Genomic DNA, 20,843 nt, shown 5'->3' on the forward strand with positions numbered 1-20,843 from the left:
GTGACCTTGGGCAAGTCACTTAACATCTCTGGGCCTCAGTTCCCTCATCTGTAAAATGGGGATTCAAAGTGCGAGCCCCACGTGGAACAACCTGATTACCCTGTATCTTAGAACGGTGTTTGGCACATAGTAAGTGCTTAACAAATACAATTATCATTATTATTATTAAAATGGGGATTAAGACCGAGCCGTACACGGACTGTGTCCAAACTGAGCATCTTATAACTACTCCAGTGCTTAGTACAGTGCCTGGTACGTAGTAAGCGCTTAACAAATGCCATTTTGAAAAAAAGCCCGTGGGTAACTACAACGCAGAGATGGGAAATCTTTGCCTCAGAGGGATCACTCCGTACCAGGAGCCTGCGGATGGGGTGGTGGAGGCACGTTAGAAACCGTGTGACTCAAAAATACCCTTCTCCCCTGTTGTTTCAAATCGGAAAGGATCGAGGCCTCTTGAGAACAGTCAAAGAACTTTTTTATGGGAAACCGTGAGACCCAATAATACGGCACCCGGAGAAGTTTAATGGTGAAAGCAACTTCTGTTCCCTTTCTCCCAGCTGATTGGCGCCTGGCTGTTCCTCAAAGCTCTGACCCTTTTCAGAAGGAATTAACAGGCACATAAATACCGAGGATTCAGCTCTGACGGCCTCGTGCTACTGCCGGGCTCTGGATCCTTCTACGCCGAGAAAATGTCCAACCAGTGAGTATCTCCGTGAGCTTTTTGCCTCGGGCCGTAGTGAAAACTAGAAGAGGGAGATGGGCGAGCAGGCCGATCGGAGGGTGGCCAGTTCTCATTTCGGTCGACAGGAAGCTTGCACTTGTTCTCCTGCATTAAAGCTCGTTGACGGGAGGGAACGCGTCCACCAAGTCTTCAATATGGGACTCTCCCAAGTGCTTATTCTAGTGCTCTGCACACATTCATTCATTCAATAGTATTTATTGAGCGCTTACTATGTGCAGAGCACTGTACTAAGTGCTTGGAATGTACAGATCGGTAACAGATAGAGACAGTCATTCATTCATTCATTCAATAGTATTTATTGAGCGCTTACTATGTGCAGAGCACTGTACTAAGCGCTTGGAATGTACAAGTAGGCAACAGATGGAGACAGTCCCTGCCCTTTGACGGGCTCACAGTCTAATCGGGGGAGACGGGCAGACAAGAACAATGGCAATAAATAAGAGTCAAGGGGAAGAACATCTCATAAAAACAATGGCAAATAAATAGAATCAGGGTAATGTACATCTCATTAAACAAAATAAACAAAATAATTAGGGTGATGAAGATATATACAGTCCCTGCCCTTTGACGGGCTCACAGTCTAATCGGGGGAGACGGACAGACAAGAACGCAGCGCTCAGTAAATTGACCGATTGATTCCTGGGAGAGAGAGTTAGAAGGTGCAACCTGCATCCAGGTGGGGTACGGAGGGTGATCCGGGCAGGGTCGATACTGACCACACTGATGCAGCCCGTCGAGCCGGGATTTGAACGCATGACCTCTGACTTCCAAGCCCGGGCTCTTTCCACGGAGCCACGGAGTGCTTACTGTGTGCAGAACACTGTACTAAGTGCATAGGAAAGTACAATATAGCAGACCTGGTAGTCACATTTCCTGCCAACAACAAACACGCATTCTGGAGGGGGAGACGGACATGAATGTAAATAAATTACAGATACACTCATAAGTGCGGAGGGGGCTGAGGGAGGGGTCAGAAAAGGGTTTAAATGCAAGGGCAAGGCGGAAGGGAGTGGAAGAGGAGGAAAATAGGGCTTAGTCGGTGAAGTTCGTTGTGGGCAGGGAATGTGCCTCTATATTGTTGTAGTGTACTCTCCCCAGCGCTTAGTTCAGTGCCCTGTACGTAGTAAACGCTCAGTAAATACGATTGACTGGAGAAGTGCTTTGAATAAGGTTTTGAAGGTGGGGAGAGCAGTGAAGGAGGAAGCGGGTAGATGCTTCCCATCAGCCTTTTCCCCTTCTCCCCACTTTACCTCTTCCCTCCACTCCTCTTGACCCTTTCTCATCTCTGCTCCTTTCCTCTTTTTCCCTCAGCCCCCCCTTTTTTTCCTTCTTTCCCCATTTGTCTCTTTCCCTCCTCTCTCCCTCCACCCTCCTCTCTTCACTGCTTTCTCTCTCCCCTCCATTTTCTGGTCTGCCCCAATACAGCCCAAAGAATTCCAAAGGCTTTCTTTTATTTTACCCCTTTTCTAAGCCCACCCAGGTTCACTCTCAGCCCCTGAAACTTTTTCAGGGTCGAGCACCCGGCCGGAGGGTACAAGAAACTCTTTGAAACCGTGGAAGAACTGTCTTCGCCTCTGACTGCTCACGTCACAGGTTCGTTCCTTGCCTCGACCCCTTGAACTTTACCCCAGGAATTACAGGCTTCAGGGACCAGACGATCTCGGTGGGTGGAGGCGGGGGACGAGGAGCCCCAGGTGGGAACCGAGACAGTCCTTTCCTAGCATTGCATGAACCTATCTCCATTTGTACAATGGGAAAAGCAGTTCCCGGTCTGAATCCATCATGGTCCACGTGGGGCATTGTGCTGGGAAGAGGGAAAGAGCCTTGGCACTTAAACTCATGGGCGAAAGGGCACGAAGCAGCATACGTACTATATAGAGCACAGACCTGGGAGTCAGAAGGTCATGGATTCTAATTCTGGCCCCGCCACTTGTCAGCTGTGTGGCCTTGGGCAAGTCACTTCACTTTTCTGTGCCTCAGTTACCTCATCTGTAAAATGGAGATTAAGACTATGAGCCCCATGCAGGACAGGGACGGCACCCAACCCGATTTCCTGGTATCCACCCCAGTACTTAGTACAGTGCCTGGCACATAGTAAGTGCTTAGCAAATATTATTATTATTATTATTATTATTGTTACGTAAAATACTCATATAATCTGGTCTGACATCCACCCAGTGGGGCCCTGGATCTCTGACCCGCCATGTTATTTTAAGACCGTAATAGAAGAATCCAGGTGTGCTGGAGCAGCTTCAACTGCCCATCCCAAGGATATCTCTGGGTTTTATTTGTTTCCCTTAGCCAGGTAAACTCCAGCTTCAGTTTCTCCTAATGTCTTGGTTTGGGGATTCGCCTCCTCCACTTTAAGATTAGAGGGGCGACCGTAGCCCGAGGGGATTGATGAGGCAGGCGGCCCATCCCTCCGAAGGCAGGGCTCTCTCCTCTCCAACCTGAACCTTCTCTCCCTTCCCACCATCCACCTCTCAGCCATGCTCCCCTTCTGGTCTCTCACTTCTCCATGGGAGGCGTCAGCCCTAGAGAAGGTGACACAATCCAGGGTGAGCAGAAGGGTCATCCCATCTCTGGGAGGAGGGCATCGGTTGGCAGAGGAGTCGGGGTAAGGCCTTCACCCCAGCCTCCGACCTCCCTCCCGTCCCGCAGGCAGAATCCCCGTTTGGCTGACCGGCAGCCTCCTGCGCTGTGGGCCGGGCCTGTTTGAAGTGGGCTCCGAGCCATTCTACCATCTGTTTGACGGGCAAGCCCTCCTCCATAAGTTTGACTTTAAAGAGGGACACGTCACCTACCACAGAAGGTAAGTCCCCGGGAAGGATTTATTTTGCACCGTCGCCTGCCGTCGACGGGTCCGTCTGGGTCATCATCTTTACCAACCTAGAATGTAAGCTCCCCCCCACTAGACTGTATAAGCTCGTTGTGAGCAGGGAATAGGTCTGCTTATTGTTCTACTGTACTGTCCCAAGCGCTCAGTACATTGCTCTGCCCACAGTAAGTCCTCAAAAAATATCACTGAATGAGTGAACCACCCTCTCAGTTACAGTCGATCCTATTATTGAGCACTTGCGGTGTGCAGAATACCGTACTGTGCACTTGGGAGGGTACGATTGAACAATATAAAGGATACATTCCCTTCCCACAACGAACTTACAGTCTAGAGGGGGAGACAGACGTTAATATAAATAAATAAAATTACAGATCTGGACATAAGTGCTGTGGGGCCGAGAGGGTAGATGAATAAAGGGAGCAAATGGAGGCAGTGCGGAAGGCAGTAGGAGAAGAGGAAAGAAGGGCTTAGTCAGGGAAGGCCTCTTGGAGGAGATGGACCTTCAATAAAGCTTTGAAGGTGGGGAGAGTCTTTGTCTGACAGATATGAAGAGGGAGGGCGTTCCAGGCTAGAGGCAGGATGTGAGCGAGGGGGATGATGATAGATGAGATCGCGGTACAGTGAGGAGGTTGGCATTAGAGGAGTCTGCTGCAAATCCTCCCAGCGCCTAACCTACTCCAGCTCCTGTCGCCGCAGGCCTCCAGCTAAGCCATCCTGGCTGGCCAAAACGCTTCACGCAGACACTGGTCCTATCCCGAACCTCCTGGACCTTCTTGGATTTTGTGAAGATGTTTTCTAAGAGCCACCGTGGAGATCAGAGCAGCAACCGGGGCCTACTGGAAAGAGGAGAAGACTGAGAATCAAGGAGATGTGGGTTCTAGTCCAGGCTCTGCCACTTGCCTGCTGTGTGACCTTATGCCAGTCACTTAAATTCTCTGTGGCTCTGTTTCCTCATCGGTAAAATGGGGATAAAATACCTGTTGTCCTCCCTCTTAGATTGCTAGCCCCACGGGGAACAGTGACTGAGTCTACCTCAGCACCTAGCACAGTGATTTAGCACCTACTAAATGTTTAATAAATGCCATTATTATCACCAATAGTTGGGAAATGGTCTCGGTCAACCTCTACACTTCTTGTCAAAGAAGTTTTGAAACGTGATAATCATCATTCATTCAGTCGTATTTATTGTGTGCAGAGCACTGTACTAAGTGCTTGGAAAGTACAACTCGGTATCCGATAGAGACGATCCCTATCCAACAACGGGTTTACAGTCTAGAAGGGAGGAGACAGACAACAAAATAAAACAAGTAGACAGGCATCAATAGCATCAAAATAAATAAATAGAATTTGAGATATATATACACAATAACAATGTTGGTATTTGTTAAGCGCTTACACTGTGCTAAGCGCTGGGGTAGATACAGGGTAATCAGATTGTCCCACATAGGGCTCACAGTCTTCATCCCCATTTTACAGATGAGGTAACTGAGGCACCGAGAAGTGACGTGACTTGCCTGAGGTTACACAGCAGACAAGTGAAGGAGCCAGGATTAGAACCCATGACCTCTGACTCCCAAGCCCGAGCTCTTTCCGCTAAGCCCCACTGCTTCTCATTGGTTAAGCCAATAGGGAGGAGAACAGCTGTTTCATCCCCATATTACAGATGAGGAAACAGAGCCACAGAGAATTTAAGCAACCGGCGTAAGGTCGCATAGAAGGCAAGTGGCAGAATCAGGACTAGAACCCACATCTCCTCGATTCTCAGTCCTGTCCTCTTTTCAGTAGGCCTTGGTTACTGCTCTGATCCCCTCATCATTAATGTCCATATATATCCAGTACATGTATACACAAGCGCTGTGGGGCGGGGAGGGTGGTAGGGCAGAGGGAGGGAGTCGGGGCGATGCGGGGGGGGCAGGAGGAGCAGAAGAAAAGGGGGAACTCAGTCAGGGAAGGCCTCCTGGAGGAGGTGAGCTCTCAGTAGGGCTTTGAAGGGGTGCAGATGGGAGGAGGGAGGGCATTCCAGGCCAGAGGTAGGACGTGGGCCAGGGGTCGAGGGTGGGCCAGGCAAGGACGAGGCCCATTGAGGAGGTTAGCGACGGCAGAGGAGCGTATGGGCTGGACTGGAGAAGGAGAGAAGGGAGGTGAGGTAGGAGGGGGCAAGGTGATGGAGAGCTCTGAAGCCAATAGTGAGTCAATAGCAGTTGTTTCTCTAAAGTGCTTACTACATGCCAAGTACTGTACTAAGCACTGGGGTAGATAAAATACAATCCGATCAGACACAATCCCTGTCCCATACAGCTTAAGAAGGAGAGAGTACAAATTTTTAATCCCCATTTTACTGATAAGGACAATGGGGCACAGAGAAATTGTGACAGCAGGCAAGTGACAGATAACCTGTTGTAGTGGAGAGAATGGGCCTGGTAGTCAGAAGTCATGGGTTCTAGTCCCAGCTCCGTCCCTTGTCCGCTGTGTGACCTTGAGCAAGTCACTTCACTTCTCTGGGCCTCAGTAACCTCATCTGTAAAACGGGGGTTGAGACTGTGAGCTCCACATGGAACAGGGACTAGATCCAATTCAATTTGCTTGTTTCCATCCCAGTGCTTAGTTCCCTGCCTGCCACGTAGGAAGCATTAACAAATACCATCATTATTATTATTATTATTGCCAGTTATGTGCTCTTTCCCCTACAATGCACTGCTTCTCCAAAGCGGGTTTATTTGTCACCGTTTCCACACAGACTTGAGCAGCCCATCACTACACGTTAGAAATACTTGCATGTCTGTTCACCCATTACCCCATTCACCCACGTGAGAAGCAGGGTGGCCTAGTGGATAGAGCACAGTCCTGGGAGTCAGAGGGTCCTAGGTTCTAATCCCAGCTCCGCCACGTCTGCCATATGACCTCGGACAAGTCACTTCACTTTCTGGTGCCTCAGTTACCTCATCTGTCAAATGGAGATTATGGCAGTGAGCTTCACGTAGGACAGGGACAGTGTCCAACCTGATGATCTCGTGTCTACCTCAGCACTTAGTACAGTGCCGGGGACATAGTAAACACTTAAATACTATTTAAACAAAACAAAAACATGAGTATGAGCTTGTGGAACAGGAACAGGTCACTGCCTCGAATTGTCCTATTATTGCTACCACTATCCGTCCTTTCCGGTTGCCCTCTCTTGTCCCTCCTTTAGATTCATCCGGACTGACGCGTACGTGAGAGCGATGACCGAAAAGAGGATCGTTATCACTGAGTTTGGCACCTGTGCTTTCCCCGATCCTTGCAAGAACATATTTTCCAGGTGAGTCTGGTCCTGGAGCGTTTTAAGGGCAGCTTCCAGTTTTGCTGACTCTTTTGGAAAGTCTTAAGGGGAGAGGGATTTTGATCGTCTTCCTTTTCCTTGCTCGCTCAGGTTTTTTTCTTATTTCCGCGGAGTGGAGGTGACAGACAACGCCCTAGTGAATATCTATCCGGTGGGAGAAGATTACTATGCCTGCACGGAGACCAACTTTATCACAAAAGTTAACCCGGAGACCCTGGAGACAATTAAGCAGGTGGAACTTTGTCATTCCAGTTCAGCCGAATGAAAGAATTTAGAAACCAGAATGGAAGGAACGATAGCAAAAGCCTCTTGGTTTAAAACTGAAACGGAAGCATCGTAGTGATTTTTTGGGGGTGGGTCCATCCTTTTATAGAGTGGCAGAGGAAATGAAGTTTCAGGCACTTACAGGCTTGACTAGCTGCCGACAGATTTTAGACCTCAGAGGGAAACCCCCACCTTGTCCCATTCCCCTCCCCACCCTCCATTTCCATTTCCAAGGCATTTTCAAGAGCTTCTGGGTTCAGGTGAACCACCCACACACCACCTAGCCCAGCCCCCATGTCTGTGGGTTCTACTTCAGTCTCTTAACATTACCTCTTTGCCTGGTTTCCAACGCTCTCTCTCTCTCGATGACTTGAGGTAGGATGATACGTGTTTGGTTTCAAGTCCGCTGAAGGTAGCAGGACCGATGATCTCCAGCTAGCCCCTTCCCCACCCACCTCCTTCTCCTCATCCCGGATGCCACTTTTAATAGAGTCTAGTCCACATATTTACTAAATCCCCTTCCGGGAACCCAAGCCGCACAGTTTTAGCGCCCAGCGACTGGATTTTTCGAGAGCTTTGCCACATTTCCCAGGGCTTGCCTCTGGAGCCTAGCTGGTATTGGTTTTGGTTTGGTTTTTATCGAGGAGTAGGTCTAGGTAACAACTCGATCAGAGCTTTTCAACCTGTTGTTTATTCTTTCTTCAAAGCCCTCTGCACTTGTTACATGACCCAACGGGAGGGGCTGTAGGATCACAACAGAAAGGCACGAACGGGGCTGATTCGTGCGTATGTTTCTCGGTGGAATGCACTGACAAGCTTGTTTGATGAACTGCTTGGAGACTTGATCGGGTTTCTGAGAGCACCGCCTTGATTGCCGGGGAAACTGCCGATCTGTGACAACACTCCTCAGTCAGGAAGATATTTTGGATTTTATTAAGAATGCCGGAATCAGTCATTAAATAGTAACTCATTTATATTAATATCTATCTCCCCCCTCTAGATTGTAAGCTCACTGAGAGCAGGGAATGTATCTGCCAACTTTGTTGTACCCTCCCAAGCACTCAATATGGTGCTTTTTTTTATGGTATTTAAGTACTTACTGTGTGACAGGCACGGTGCTAAGCCCTGAGGTGGATACAAGCAAATCGGGTTGGACACAGTCCCTGTCCCACGTGGGGCTCGCAGTCTTAATCCCTGTTTTACAGATGAGGTTACCGAGGCACAGAGAAGTGAAACGACTTGCTCAAGGTCACCCAGCAGACGAGTGGCGGAGCCAGATTAGAACCCAGGTCCTTCTGACTCCCAGGCCCGTGCTCTATCCACTAGGTTAGGCTGCCTCAGTGCTCTGCTCACATTGTAAGCACTCAATAAATACTACTGACGATGGTCAGGGTGCTTTGACGTGTCCCGAATCATCTGCCTCTCTACAGGTGGATCTCTGTAACTACATTTCAATCAATGGAATGACAGCTCATCCCCACATAGAAAATGACGGAACCGTCTACAACATAGGCAACTGTTTTGGAAAGAATTTTGCCATTGCTTATAACATCGTGAAGATCCCTCCGCTACAAGCAGGTCTGTTTCCTCATCGTGCTGGGACCGCGTATGGAAAAAAATTCCCTCTCGGCGTGGGAGGATGGGGATTAAGGGGAAGGGTGACTTCTCTGTCCGTCGGGTGTGCAAATCCTGGGACTGTTCAGAACTCTGTTTCCTTTTCTTGTAGATTTTTCCCGTTCGCTCCCATCACCGCTTCGCGGAGAATCTTGGCCCTCGAGAATGCAGCTCCTTTCGAGCAGGGATCGTGTCGATCAATCAGTCAGTGGTGTTGAGTGCTTACTATGTGCAGAGCACTGTAATAAGGGCTTGGGGGAATATAATACAACAGAATCAGGCACGTTCCCCTGCCCATAACGAGTTTTCGTGTCTACCTACTCTGTGGTCGTGAAGTCCCACCGGGCGACGGGGACGGTTCATGGATTCTAATCCTGGCTCTGCCACTTGTCTACTGTGACCTTGGGCAAGTCACTTCACTTCTCTGTGCCTCAGTTGCCTCCTCTGTCAAACGGGGGTTTTAAGACTGCGAGCCCTATGTGGGACAGAGACTGTGACTAACCTGATTATTTTATATCTACCCTACCACTTAGAACAGTACCTGGCACAAAGTAAAGGTTTAACAAATACCATAATTATTAATTATTATTAATTTCCCACTTCTGTATTCTCTCTCAGTGCTTAGTATGGTGCTGTGCACCCAGTACATGCTCAATAAATACTACTGACTGATTGAAATGGCGATGATAGCTCAGATGATATATATGAATGCCGCTGACTCAAAATAAATTCTGATCCAAGCAGAAGTTGGAAAAACCTCTTTCTTTTCTCAAGCAAGAGGTCTTAAATCCTGACCTTTTAGTTTTTCCTCCTCATTTCCACCCCGGTCCAGTTACCGTTCTTAAAATTTACCCACTCCACTTCACATCAAGTTCCTGACCATCGATTAGCTGTAAGGCACACCATCAACCCCCTTCCTCCTATCTTTCCACCCTCTCTTCTCCTACTAAACCCCAGCTCACACTCGTCATTCCTCCCAAGCTTATCTATTCACCCTACTTCCCTCTCAACTCTCCAGCCTCCAACTCCTCGCTGATGCTCTCCCTCCTCCTTCAAATATGCCAAGTCTCAGCTCTTCCCTTCTTTAAAGCTCTTCTGAGCTCTCACCTCCTTCAGGAGACTTTCTAGAATTCTTCTCCTCCCCGGATCATGTCTTCCTAACAACCACCCCAACATTTCGTACCTCCTCACAGTCTCCCTTGGCAGTTTTGTACCGACACCCTCTACCCGTTAAGGACACCCTATATTATGCTGTAACTGTCTCCTCTACTAGTGCAAGCAGGGATCGCATCTTCTTCCTTTAATGTACTTCTCCCAAGTGCTTTGGATACAGTGCTTTGCCCACAGTAGGTGTTCAGCTGGGATGCTTAATTGGTTGATTAAATGCACTAATTCATAGCAGGCCTTCTCACCTTTTAAAAACGATGGTATTTCAGACAAGGAAGATCCAATAAACAAGTCAGAGGTGGTCGTACAATTTCCCTGCAGCGATCGATTCAAGCCATCTTACGTTCACAGGTAAACTGAAGACCCGCTCCGACCTCTAGGAGAAATGAAGTTAACCTTAAACCGGTACCTACCCCGCCTCCTTCTCATACACATTTTGTCACGGTCTTTTCTTGTGCTCTGCTAAACTGAACAATCTTCAGTTTGGTAGGCCCTTCGTGGCTTCATTTGATGAACGCTCACGTTCATTAATTTGATGAACGTTAGTGTTCGTGTAGATTTGCGCCTCAAAGCCCCACTCTCCTACTTACAGAGAAACGTTATGACCTAGTGGCTAGACCAGGGGCCAGGGAATCAGAAGGACCTGGGTTCTATTCCCTACTCCATCGCTTCTCTGTTGTGTGATCTTGGCAAGTCACTTCACTTCTCTGTGCCTCGGTTCCCTCATCTGTAAAATGGAGATTAAGACCGTGAGCCCCAAGTGGGACAGGGACTGTGTCCAGCTTGATTATCTTGTACCTACCCCAGCGCTTAGTACAGTGCCTGGCACACAGTACCTACTGAACAAATACCATTTTAAAACAAGATGATTCCTGTTTTCCCCACGCAGCTTTGGTTTGACTCCAAACTATATCGTTTTCGTGGAGACGCCGATCAAGATCAACCTGTTCAAGTTCCTTTCGTCCTGGAGTCTCTGGGGTGCCAACTATATGGATTGCTTTGAGTCCAACGAGACCATGGGGGTAGGTGCTACTATCGGGTGAGGAGAGGGAAGGGAAACCGTGCATGGGAAAAAAAATTCCGTGCTTTCCAGGTCTGGCTCCATGTGGCGGACAAAAAACAAGGCAGGTGTCTCAACCATAAGTACAGGACGTCATCTTTTAACCTCTTCCATCACATCAACACCTATGAAGACAACGGATTCCTCATCGTGGACCTGTGCTGCTGGAAAGGGTGTGTATGGCCACTTTTAGGGACTCACGTTAGATGCCGGAGGGATCTCAGCTCGACGCTGAGGCAGCGTGACCGGGTGGATAGAGCCTGGGCCTGGGACTCGGAAGGGCCTGGGTTCTAATCCTGGCCCTGCCACTTGCCTTCTGCATGACCTTGGGCAGTCACTTCACTTCTCTGGACCTCAGTTTCTTCACCTGTAAATTGGGGACTAAGACTTCCAAATTCACATCCCTCCGAGAGAGGGTCCTAGTTTTTAGGGAAGCAAAATCAATCACTGATATTTGTTGAGCGCTCACTCCGTGCAGAGACCTGCAAGAAGCTCTTGAGGGCATACAGCAGTTAACAGACACGATCCCAGCTCCTAGAGGGGTAGAATGTAATTGAGAAAGCACTTGAGGGGTCTGGAAAATCACGTAGAGTCAGTCAAAACTATCCCACATGCCAAAAAGGTCCATCCATCAGACAGAGCTGAGCTGGGGAGCGGTCGATTTGTCTCGATGTCACCAAGTGTCCCAAGAGGAACAGAATGTGGATGCAATTCTGATATTAGACGTAACAGGAATGTCTAATATCTCTTCAGAAAAGATAGGCATTTCCCGAAGAGGAAACGATGACGATGACAACTGCGATGTTTGCTAAGCACTTTTGTGCCAAGCACTGTGCTAAATAATAAATACTAAAGAATGATGGTACTCGTTAAGCACTTACGATGTGCTAAGCACTGGGGTAGATACAAGTTAATCAGGTTGAACGCAGTCCCTGTCCCACATGGGGCTCACACTCTTAATCTCCATTATACAGATGAGGGAACTGAGGCCCAGAGAAGTGAAATGACTGGCTCAAGACTACCCAGTGGGCATGTGGCGGAGCCGGGATTAGAAACCAGGTCCTTCTGGATCCCAGGCCCTTGGCTCTATCCACTGAGCCACACAGCGTCCCTAAACCCTGGGGTAAATACCATCCAGTCAGAGCAGACACAGTCTATGTCTCACATGGGACACAGTCTGTGTCTCACATGGGACTCAGTCTAGTCTGGTGGGGAAGGAAAACAGATACTTCATCCCATTTTACAGATGAGAAGACTGACACAGAGAAGTTAAATGACTTGCCTAAGGTCACACAGAAGGCAAGCGGTGGACCTGGGATCATATCCCAAAGCTCCCAATACTTCTTGCATTTTAAAACTTCCAAGTAAGTTTTCTTCCCAAGCTGTGCAGAAGGAGCCAGCCGCCCCCCACCTGTAATAGAGAAGGAGGGTGGTTTAGCAGAAAGAGCACAGATTTGGGAGTCAGAGGTCGTGAGTTCTAATCCCGACTCCGCCATTTCTCAGCTGTGTGACTTTGGGCAAGTCACTTAACTTCTCTGTGCCTCCGTTACCTCATCTGTAAAATGGGGATAAAGACTGTGAGCCCCTCTTGGGACAACACGACTACCTTATATCAACCCCAGTATTTAGACCAGTGCTTGGCACATAGAAAGTGCTTAACAAATACCATAATTATTATTTATTATTATCAATAGATGTTTCTGTGTTGGATAGGAAGAAATGGACACCTCCCCCTTTAAAACGCAGTGGCCATCGCTTGCCAGTTCCCCACACGGGGCTGTGCTCACTTTCGTCTTCTCCCCCCCTCTGCAGGTTTGAGTTTGTCTACAATTATTTATACTTAGCCAACTTACGCGAGAACTGGGAAGAGGTGAAGAGAAATGCCAAAAAGGCTCCCCAGCCCGAAGTGAGGCGGTACGTCCTCCCCTTGAATATTACCAAGGTAAGCCGGGCCCCAGGGTCATGCCCTCTCCAGGGGTCATCCCACCTCTAGCACCCTGCCCGGGGGAGGCTTCAGGCTCTTGGCCGACACAACCCCGTGGCGCCCACCCGGGCCCGCACCTCCGACGGAGGGGGGGCCGGGACAGGGCCTCATCGGGGTGGGAACGCGGAGGGAGAGATCTGCCGAGGGCATAAGGGACTGGTGTTCCCGAGGAGATGGACCCAGGGAGGTCAGCACAGACAGAAACGTGGTTTGTTCTCAAGTTTAGGGAAGAGGGCCAGCAGACCCCGCTGAGAGCGGGGCTGGACTACAGCCTTTCCTTTTTTTTGGCTTTCTTCTCTCCAAGCAAGGAGGAGTTTTTCAGTCAGCGGAATCCAGCGAGATTAAGATGTAAGAGAAGCCACGTCAGGGAGTGGAAAGAGCACGGGCCGGGGAGTCAGAGGACGTGGGTTCTAATCGCAGCTCCACCACATGTCTGGTGTGTGACCTTGGACAAGTCACTTAACTTCTCTGGGCCTCAGTGACCTCATCTATAAAATGGGGATTAAGACTGCGGACTGTGTCCGACTCGATTACCTTGTATCTACCCCATCGCTTAGTACTGTGCTCCACACGGAGTAAGCTCTTAACAGTTACCACAGTTATTATCGTTAAATTGCAATGGACTCCGATAAACACTTCAGTGCCAACAGGGTACTGGGCAGTGTACTAAGCGTGGGGGAGAGGGTAAGCTCTCATCACGGGCCTGGGAGTCAGAAGGTTATGGGTTCTAATTCTGGCTCTGCCACTTGTCTGCCTTGGGCAAGTCACTTCGTTTCTCTGTGCCTCAGTGACCTCATCTGGAAAATGGGGATTGAGACTGTGGAGTCCCATGTGGGAAAGGGACTGTGCCCAAACCAACTTGCTCGTATCCGCCCCAACAATTAGTATAGTGCCTGGTACCCAAATAAGCACTTAACAAATCCCACTATTATTATTATTATCACCACAGTACCCTAGGACTCTCATTCTGTTCAGCTTCGCCCCTGCCTCATGACTTTGTTGTTTCACTCTTTGTGTCCACGGCTAACCACCTCCTTCCTTTATTCTTAGAACATGCTACTTAGGACAGGCTTCTACTTCAACTGTGAGTCCCACGTGGGACAGGAACTGTGTCCAACCTGATTAAATCGTATTTTCCCCAGCACTTGAAACAGTGCTTGACACATAGTAAACACTGAAATGCCATAATTATAATAATAATAGTAATTAGTATTATTATTATGTGATCCTTGAGGCAGGAGGAAGGGCCTGGGTTTAATTCTCACTAGCTTGTTTATCCCCAGGGCTTAATTCGCTGCTTTATATACCAAAGATGCTTAATGAATACTATCATTACTGTTTTATATTTACATATTAACACACAAACTTATATTTAGCTATGGTAGAGCTGACATTGACAGGATAGTAAAGTTGGATGCCAACAGCCAATCAATCTACCAGATTGAGTGTTTAGCGTTTGCAGAGCGCTGTCTTGAACGTTTGAACAGTATAACACTGTAAGAGAGTTGGGAGACGTGTTTCCTGCCCACGGCTAGTTTATAATCTAGAGGGGTAACAGACGGTAATATAAATATATTATGGATGTGTACATTGGTGCTGTGGGACTGAGGGAGGGGTGATTAAAGGGAGCAGTCGGGTTGATGCAGAAGGGAATGGGAGAAGAGGAAAGGAGGTCTTAGGGAAGGCCTCTTGGAGGAGATGTGGCTTTTGCAGAAGAACGATCAGGGCAGCCGAGTGAAGTATGGACTGGAGTGGGGAGAGGGAGAATGCTGGGAGGTCAGCAAGAAAGCTGATACAGTGATCAAGGCAGAATAAGATAAGTGCTTGGATTAATAGGCTAGCAGTTTGGATGGAGGGGAAAAGGCACATTTTATGATGTCGTGAAGGTTGAACCGACAGGATTTAGTGACACTGAATATGCGGGTTGAGTGAGAGATGAGTAGGCCCGCACACAGAGGGGATTCACAGACACCCAATTGGGCCGGGCCGTGTGCCTGGAGACCAGTGGAGACCCCAGTCTTGAGATGACCGCTAGGATGGCCTAGGCCCCGCTTCCTCCTGGCAGGATCTATTTTATCCACGCTAGAACGGAGGTACCAAGTAGAGTGATGATCCCACGCTGCCTTCCGTTTTCTCCCGGTCCTAGGCCGACACGGGCAAGAACCTCGTCAGCCTCCCCTACACCACGGCAACGGCCATCCTGTGCAGCGATGAGACTATCTGGCTGGAACCGGAAGTGCTCTTCTCTGGCCCCCGTCAAGGTTAGGACAGGAGCGAACGACCCTCGTTCGGCTCCCTCCGGCCTACCCGTGGTATCGAGCGTATCGGGGAGGTCTAGACCCGTCTCTCTGGGTCCTCGGTGGGTGGGGGGACGATTCTCAGAGTCAGGGACCTGAGTAATAGTCCCAGTTATGTCACTCACCTGCAGGATGACTATGTGCTAGTTACTTTCTTTCTCTGTGCCTCAGTTTCCTCACCTTTAAATTGGGGCTTAAATACCTCTTCTCCCTCCCTCTTAGACTAAGCCTGATCTGATTGTATTGTATCTATTATTGTTATCATTATTGTTCTGGAGGACAGGGTAGTGGGACAAAGCAATAGAGCAAGTTCAATTAATCTCATTATTCAAGCGAGAAGGAAACTGGAAATTTCATGCAGAAGATAAGGAAGTCTCCATGTGAGGATGTCGGTTTTAATCTGGGGGATGGGGCGGGGGAAGGGTGACACCCACTCTCTTTGCAGCCTTTGAGTTTCCACAGATCAACTACCAGAAATACGGCGGGAAACCTTACACGTACACCTACGGGCTCGGCCTGAATCACTTTGTCCCGGACAGGGTAAGTCCTTGAACATCAAGCGCTTAGTAACAGTGCTCTGCCCACGGTAAGCGTTCAGTAAATACGACTGACCGAAATGACGGCCGGAGAGTTGTTAGATTTCAGCAGCTCATAGGGCCCACCCGACTCACAACCCCATTCTCTCTCCCACCCGGGCAGCTCTGTAAACTGAACGTCAAAACAAAAGACACCTGGGTGTGGCAGGAGCCCGACTCTTACCCGTCGGAGCCCATCTTCGTTTCTCACCCGGACGCTCTCGAAGAAGACGACGGTAAGAGGCCGGTGTCGGAATGTTCCTCCGGGCGTTCATCCGGTCGGATTTACCGAGCGTTTACTGTGTGCGGAGCGCTGCTTTTCTTGGCCAACCCTGACCTCGAAGCTGGCTCCCTTCCACCTCCCTATCCAGTGGCATCTCTTGAAATTGCACTGATGGGAAGAGAGAGGGAGGGACGGAATGCCAACGGGAAGGTGGAAACCAGCAGGATTTAACTATGGGAGCTTGGCTCTGGTCCAAGATTAATTCTTCCAAAAGTAAGCGAGAGACCTGGCCTGCGAAGATTCAGCCTTGAGTGATCTGGGTATGGCTGTCTTAGTTCAGCGCCTTCTCTGAGCTCCTTTGACGAAGCCGGTGAACCATGGCCGTTTTCCCACTCCTTGGGCATGTGATGGTTGGGAGGGTCAGGTCTGATCCAAATCCTCTGGCCTGCTCCTCCCTGGCTTTGTGACTATTTGTCCGCGGGCTCCTTTTAGCCCCGAGGCGACTGTGCTGCTTCACTCTGCCACTTGCATCCTGGCTCAAGGTTAGAGGTCCCTGCTAGGGCAGCAAAGATGACCCCTCCATCCCTCCTCAGTGACCACCTGACTTCCCCAAAGCAGCAGCTCAGTGGAGCTATGCGATCAGGGACCTGGGGCAGACAGGCTGGACTGGCGTTAAAACAAGAGCCTCTCAACTTACCCCTGACAGCCCAGCTTCCTCCTAACTCCAGTCAGACAGGGCGTTTTCGCATCCAGTCGCGCTCAGTAAGTAGCATCGGGTGGAAAGGAGGACCCGTTTGCCTGCTGTTTCCTTCCCTCCCTACAGTTCTAAGATGGGTCTGGCCTCCCCCCGACTCTCCACCTGGCTGAGGGGGACTGTGTCCAACCCCATTTGCTTGTGTCCACTCCGGTGCTTAGTACAGTGCCTGACACATAGTAAGTGTTTAACATACTTAATAACATACATAAATGCTTAACATACCACGTGCTTAATAATGCTTAATACCACAATTATTATGATTACATTAATTAGGGTTGCATCCGATATGGCTACTAGTCCAGACTCCCCCCAATCCAGGGGCAATTCCTGCACTCATCACAAGGGATCTGTACGGACCAAGAAGCTGTCAAGGAATCGGGTGGGATGTGGAAAGGGTTTCTAACCGTGATGTCCCTTTACCTTCCCTCGTGAGGAGTGGTCCTGAGCGTGGTGGTGAACCCCGGCCCGGGCCAGAAACCTGCTTACCTTCTCATCCTCAATGCCAAAGACATGAGCGAAGTGGCCCGGGCGGAAGTGGAGATTAACATTCCCGTTACCTTCCATGGCCTCTTCAGAAAGTCGTGACGCCTCGCCGCCCTCACCTTCCAGTTACGTGTTTCCCTCCTAGAGCTCTGAGGCTGGGGAGACACCCACGTAACCGTGTTCTTCCCGACACTCAGAAAAGCTAGGGTCCGCACGTCGGGGGCCGGAAGGGGCAGAAAACACCTGGAAACCAACTTAATCCCCGGAGCAGGTGGAAGATGAGATGCAAGTGGCTTTCGATCAATCAGTTGTATTTACTGGGAAGCGGCAAGGCCTAGTGGATGGCGCACAGGCCTGGGAGTCAGAAGGACCTGCCTCCGAAACCCGGCTCCACCTCTTGTCTGCTGTGTGACCTTGGGCAAGTCAGTTAACTTCTCTCTGTTTCAGTTACCTCGACTGTAAAGTGGGGGTTAAGAGTGTGAGCCCCGTATGGGAAAGGGATTGTGTCCAACCTGATTTGCTCGTATCGACCAGTGCTTAGAACAGTGCTTGACGCATAAGAAGCGCTTAACGAATTCCATCGCTGTTATTTTTGCTGAGTGCTTACTGTGTGCAGAGCACTGTACTAAAGGCTTGGGAGAGTACAGTAGAACAGACACATTCCCTACCCACAACGAGATTACAGTCTAAAGGAGTATTGCAAGATCAGAGCACAGTTGGACACCAGCGGAGATAAGGATCCGTCCCAGCTAAACCGGATTCTCCCACCACCAAATCTCGCACAAATGACTTAGTCCACAAAAATGTTGGTATTGTCATTAAACTTTCTGCCTCCGCTCCACTGTGGGATGGTCATTTGCTGAGGAGGTGCGTGCTGACTCCCCTTCCTGGACCAGGGTCTCTGCCTTTCAAAGCTTCCATGTCGAAACTCCCTCTCTCCCTGTGACTTGTTTGCAACTTGTTGCCCGAGACCAGCCTGGAAGGAATGTGCAAGTTTATTGCTATGTTGTGCTCACCCAAGCGCTTACTACAATGCTCTGCACACAATAAGTGCTCAATAAGTACGATTGAATGAATGACTCAGAAGCATCCAGTGGTCACCCAGAGCATTCGAAGTTATCCCTTTCTTCCCTGGGCTAAGTCTAATTATGTTAAATCACGGCAAGATTTAAGTCTGGTAAATTGTCAAACTGAGAATCGGGGTTCTGGGGTCACTGGGGTGGGGGGGTGGTCTGCTGTTTCTTTGGTTTGGTGAAGGGTCACAGCAGAGATTTTATTTCAGAATTCCATTTTTAAAAGCGGTAATGCAAGTCAGCAAAGATAAGCTTCCGCTGAATCGTCCCTTGCTCTTGGGGTTTGATTGCTAGTCTGAGAAACACTGAGGCTGTATAGTTTTAGCTCCATATACATTCATTCATTCATTCATTCATTCAATCGTATTTATTGAGTGCTTACTACTTGCAGAGCACTGTACGAAGCGCTTGGAATGTACAATTCGGCAACAGATAGAGACAATCCCTGCCCAACAACGGGCTCACAGTCTAAACAGAGAAGCAGTGTGGGTCAGTGGAAAAGCTCGGGCTTGGGAGTCAGAGGTCATGGGTTTGAATCCCGATTTTGCCACTTGTCAGCTGTGGGACTGTGGGCAAGTCACTTCACTTCTCTGTGCCTGGGTTCCCTCATCTGTAAAATGGGGAGTAAGACTGTGAGCCTCATGTGGGACAACCTGATGACCCTGAATCTCCCCCAGCGCTTAGAACAGTGCTCTGCACATAGCAAGCGCTTAACAAATAACGACATTATTATTATTATTATTATTAATAAACAGGGGAGACAGACAACAAAACAAAACAAGTAGTCTGGGGTCAATATCAACAAGATAAATAGAATCGTAGATATATACACATCATTAAGATAGAGTAATAAAACATATATACAAATTTGCACAAGTGCCGTGGGGAGGGGAAGGGGGAAAAACAGAGGGAGGGAGGAGCAGAGGGAAAGGGAGGGCTCAGTCTGGGAAGGCCTCTGCCCGGTCTGCCTAGAGGGATGACAGAAAAAGTCTGGATCCGGCCTGGGTTTCAAGATAGCTGCTAAGTAGATCCAACTGGATGCAGGGACTGACCCCTCCCCCCCCAGCTGTCATTGTCCCTCCTCCTTCAAGGAGACCTGTACCCTAAAAGCCAAGATGGAGCTAAATCCATCCCTGCCTTCAGAGCAATGAAGTGTTAATAATGCTAACAGTGGTATTAGATGCTTACTAGGGGCCATAAACAATATACAACTGTATATTGAGAAGCGGTGTGGTCTACCGGATAGAGCGTCGGCCTGGGTGTCAGGAGCACCTGGGTTCTAGTTCCACCACTGCTGTATGTCTGCTGGATGACCTTGGGCAAGTCACTTAACTTCCCTAAGCTTGTTACCTTATCTGTAAAATGGGGATTTTACTATTACTATTGAATGAATGAATGAATGAATGAATGAATGAATGAATGATTTAGACTGAGTCATTCATTCATTCAACAGTATTTATTGAGCGCTTACTATGTGCAGAGCACTGTACTAAGCGCTTGGAATGTAGAAATCGGTAACAGATAGAGACAGTCCCTGCCCTCTGACGGGCTTACGGTCTAATCGGGGGAGACGGACGGACGAGAACAATAGCGATGAATAGAATCGAGGGGATGAACATCTCATTAAAACGGTAGCAAAGAAATAGAATCAAGGTGACGTACATCTCATTAACAAAATAAATAGGGTCCCAGACTGTGTCCAACCCGATTAGCTTCTATCTACCCCAGTGCTTAGATTCAAGGTAATCAGGTTGGACGCTCTCTTCATTCCAGCAGCCTACACCTCCCTCCAGGGGAAAAGCTGACGAGGACCACTCCAACATTAGGCCACGGAATCGCCCCCACTGAAAGTGAAACAAGAGAAAGACCTGGGTCCTAATCCCGGCTCCGCCACGTGTCTGCTGGGTGACCTTGGTCAAGTCACTTCACTTCTCCGGGCCTCAGGTACCTCATCTGTAAAATGGGGATTAAGAGCATGTCCCCCATGTGGGACAGGGACTGTATCCAACCTGTCCCCCGTAGGGCTCACAGGCTCAATCCCCATTTTACAGATGAGGTAACTGAGGCAAAGAGAAGTGAAGTGACTTGCCCAAGGTGATCCAGCAGACAGGTGGCGGAGGCGGGATTAGAATCCATGAACTTCTGACTCCCAGGTCTGTGCGCAATCCACTACACACACCATGCTGCTTCTCATATAATTAATAGCTATGGTATTTGTTAAACGCTTACTATGTGCCAAGTACCCTATTAAACGCTGGTGTAATAGTAATAATGTTGGTATTCGTTAAGCGCTTACTATGTGCAGAGCGCTGTTCTAAGCGCTGGGGTAGATAGAGGGTAATCAGGTTGTCCCACGTGAGGCTCACAGTCTTCATCCCCATTTTACAGTTGAGGGAACTGAGGCACAGAGAAGTGAAGTGACTGGCCCACGGTCACACAGCTGACA

General features: G+C 49.0%; 1 protein-coding gene across 1 annotated transcript; it reads left to right on the forward strand.

Annotated features, from left to right (window-relative positions):
- Positions 1-632: 632 nt before the first annotated feature.
- RPE65 (retinoid isomerohydrolase RPE65) lies at positions 633-17,689 on the forward strand. The gene is made up of 14 exons (XM_029082948.2): positions 633-700; positions 2,253-2,335; positions 3,404-3,554; positions 6,772-6,879; positions 6,991-7,132; positions 8,595-8,742; positions 10,215-10,296; positions 10,835-10,967; positions 11,039-11,178; positions 12,818-12,947; positions 15,136-15,250; positions 15,732-15,826; positions 15,986-16,097; positions 17,275-17,689. The coding sequence occupies exons 1-14, from the start codon at positions 690-692 to the stop codon at positions 17,424-17,426; spliced, it is 1,602 nt and encodes a 533-aa protein (XP_028938781.1). The 5' UTR covers positions 633-689; the 3' UTR covers positions 17,427-17,689.
- The last annotated feature ends 3,154 nt before the right edge of the window (positions 17,690-20,843 follow it).

The sequence above is a fragment of the Ornithorhynchus anatinus genome, chromosome 18 (assembly GCF_004115215.2).
Source record: "Ornithorhynchus anatinus isolate Pmale09 chromosome 18, mOrnAna1.pri.v4, whole genome shotgun sequence".
NCBI lineage: Eukaryota > Metazoa > Chordata > Mammalia > Monotremata > Ornithorhynchidae > Ornithorhynchus > Ornithorhynchus anatinus.